Source organism: Gavialis gangeticus, unplaced genomic scaffold (genome assembly GCF_001723915.1).
Source record: "Gavialis gangeticus isolate Ggan-Ray unplaced genomic scaffold, GavGan_comp1, whole genome shotgun sequence".
Taxonomy (NCBI): domain Eukaryota; kingdom Metazoa; phylum Chordata; order Crocodylia; family Gavialidae; genus Gavialis; species Gavialis gangeticus.
Window position 1 is genome coordinate 117,978,072 of NW_017729022.1, and position 3,149 is coordinate 117,981,220.

Sequence of the window (3,149 nt, forward strand, 5' to 3'; positions counted from 1 at the left end):
ACAGAAATTTGCCACCATCAGTGCCCTGGTGCAGGGTGGCTGGGCCTCACATTGGGAAGAAGGATGCAGGTCTTCATGGCAGTACAGAGCACCAATCCCTTTGGACTGGACTCCACTCTGATTCAGGTGCAACTGAGATGCACTGACACAGATATCCAAGGTTCCAGTCACCTGGCATGGGAAGCTTTATGAAAGATTATACCTTAGTCACATGCCAAGAGGCAAAATCTACTTCTCATTAAAGCAGATAAGCCAACTATAACAGCCACTCACTAGCACAGCTTCCCAAAGAGACACAGATAGAGGATGGAGGTCAGGGGAAGCACACACAGGAGAGGACCCTTCTTCCTTATATTGGACATCAGTAATAATCTCTGAATCTCAGATAGGTTCCTGATTACCCATTCCCTTTTTTTGGTCTCAAATTCTTTCTTCAGTAACTTGTTCAGGTGCCCACTGGGTGCTTGTTGCTTCTTTTTCTATGTGTGCATTTGGATGATACTTGCTGGCACAGTGTATCCTCAAGACAGACAAGTGTGGCTGCCTTCCTTGGTTTTGTTTAGATATATTTTCTTTTCTTCTGGGAAGGCCAACCCAGGGAAAAGGCCGTATCATATGGCTTCTGTGGAGAAGTATAGCTGTTACTTCACAGGTTCCTGGCTGATTCTGCTTTAGTTCAGACCCCATGTAATCAGGATGCGTGATACATGGTTTTCGGCAAGAGAATCCAGTTACATGGCCATGGGTCAGTATGCAGAAGGCTTCAAGAGCTGGCATTACCTCCATCATGTTCCCAGCGCCTCTTGGCCTCCAGTGAATAGAACTGGGTGAAATGTAGTGGACTAGTGGTTTATTCACTGAAAAATTCAACTGAGTCTATCTGTAAATTTGTGTCAGATTTGAAAAATAGCTTTGTCCCCCCAAAAATAAAAAAATAAAAGAATATATTTTTTGAAAAAGTTGAAAATACTTTTGTTCTGACAATGAACAACTATATATTGTTTTGAGAAAAGTTTCATCTTATGGTTGAACTAAATTATTTTTTAAGAGGAAACCTGACAATGAAATGATTTTGCTTTGGTTTCTCTATCCAGCTTAGCAAACCAAAATTAACTATTCACATACCTCTACAGAGGAATAAGGGATATAGCATACGTCTACACTGAAGCATGCCTGAACAAACTTACCCTAAACAAATTTACCTTGTTTTGGTAACAATAGTAGTGAAGACACTGCAAGAGAGACTTAATCAAGGGCATCCCATCCCAGTAGGTACCCTGGGTCCTGGATGGGTTTATACAGCTCCATAGTGAACCCTATTATGCTGTGACTGATGTTATCAGTGGCCAGCTAGCTAGGTTAAAGGTAGCTTGGATACATCTACATGGTGCAGGGTAGTCACAACTATTAATTGTAGTGTGGATGTCTGGGGCAGATAGAACCATGCCTTCCTGCATGGTTGGCCTGGTTTAGGAGGAGCTCCAAGCTAGGACTGCTGTTTGTACAGTTTGGATGGAAAACAGGACTGAATGGGTTAAATTAAAGTTTTCTCTTCTCCCTCTTTCTTCAGCTAACAGGATCCCTTATCTATGCTGTTTCCATTGCCGCAATTGGATCGCTCCAGTTTGGCTACAACACTGGAGTCATCAATGCTCCTGAGAAGGTGAGAGAGCATGAGCCAGCTGGGTTTTTGAGGCTTCTGAGCAGACTTACCACCTCCACAGGAACCGCTCTTGTCTTGGGAAACTGCCATGTTCAGGCAGGCGGGAGAGTTATCCTAACCCCTGAGGGTACAAAAGTGAAGGGGAGTGTGGAAAAGGGCAGTGATGTGGTGACAGAGGTGCACGAGGGTCCATCAGGGTCCAGTGTTTGGATAGCTGGCGTTTCCTATCTGAAGTACAAAAGAAGGGAGGGGTACAGAGGGACCATTCCCTTACTGGGAAGATGGAAAGGGAGAGAAATAAGAGACATCTTTGCATTTCTGTGGGAAGGTGGCCATTTTCCCTTTCTGACCACAGTGTTGAAGGTAGTGTGGGAGAGGTGAATTTGGCATCTCGCGGGGAGGGAGTGCTAGTCTTTCTGCACTGGGTGTGGAGGCAGTGCGGGTGCAGAAAGAGTCACAGTTCTGTTCTGATAGGGAATTTTGAAAGTTCACCACTTTGTTTTAGCAGAATTGGAAGGACAGGATCCTTGTCCCTTCTAGGTGAAGGGAGTGCATGAGTCCAACCCATTTGAAGAATTTTCTTTGGGAAAGCATGGCCACCAGGTGGGCTGATTCTAGCTGGTCCTACATTCTGGCTTTCCCATTTTCATGGGAAAGCACCCTATCAAGTGATGTGTCGGTCCTGCCCGTCTGCTGTCCTTTTAACCCACAGCAGCCTCCTCATAGTCAGGGCTTGAGGCACATGGGGAAAAGGAAGGATGACTGGGTGCTCTGACTCAAGAGAGCAGCCCAGGATGGATGAGGGGGTGAGGGAGACAGCGTGTCCCACAAAGAGAGTTGATAGAGGGCTGGGAGGGAAATTCTCAGATTTCATCTGAGAGCTCTTCCTTCCTTCCATTCGTAAAGCTTTAATGCTCATCCCCTTATACACTTCATACCAGTGCCGTAGCAACAAAGTTTGGCGCCTGGGGCAAAGCCTGCAGTGGCAGCCTGCCTTCACCCTTTGCACAGATCTCGGGGGGGAGGTTGTGGAGGGGAGACACACACATGGCCCCCCCTGCTTGCCCAGGAGCCACCGTTTCCCCATCCCTGCACCCCCTCCAAATGAGCCACTTGCAATTCTGTGTCGTCCCCCCGCACACCCCGCTATGGCACTACTTCATAAGTTTTTGTTTCTAATCTTTTAATAATAAAGGTCTAAAAAGTGAAAAATGTCTTTTATGTATGTATATCAGTGTATGTATGCATGTATCTATTTAACCAGTTAGCTATTTTCACTAAAAGCAGAGGGGGAGCTTAGTTCTGAGACTTTACTGGGGAAAGTCCCACAGAATCATTTCAAATTTGTACCAAAAAAACCAAGAAACGAGAAATGAAAAAAAAACCTTGTGATTCTCTTTCCCGTAACTGATATGTAAAACTCCTCCTAGTATTTGCGTCACTGCACACCACATCCAGCCCCCTCCCAGAGTATATGTCATAGCTG

The 3,149-nt window shown here is 45.6% G+C and overlaps 1 protein-coding gene across 1 annotated transcript in view; it reads left to right on the forward strand.

Moving 5' to 3' along the window:
• The window catches only part of LOC109296588 (solute carrier family 2, facilitated glucose transporter member 3), a 33,132-nt gene that overhangs the window by 17,708 nt on the left and 12,275 nt on the right, over positions 1 to 3,149 (forward strand). Inside the window, exon 2 of the mRNA XM_019516045.1 lies at positions 1,571 to 1,663. Within this exon, the coding sequence (XP_019371590.1) occupies positions 1,571 to 1,663 (93 nt within the window). The remainder of the gene's footprint in view (positions 1 to 1,570; positions 1,664 to 3,149) is intronic.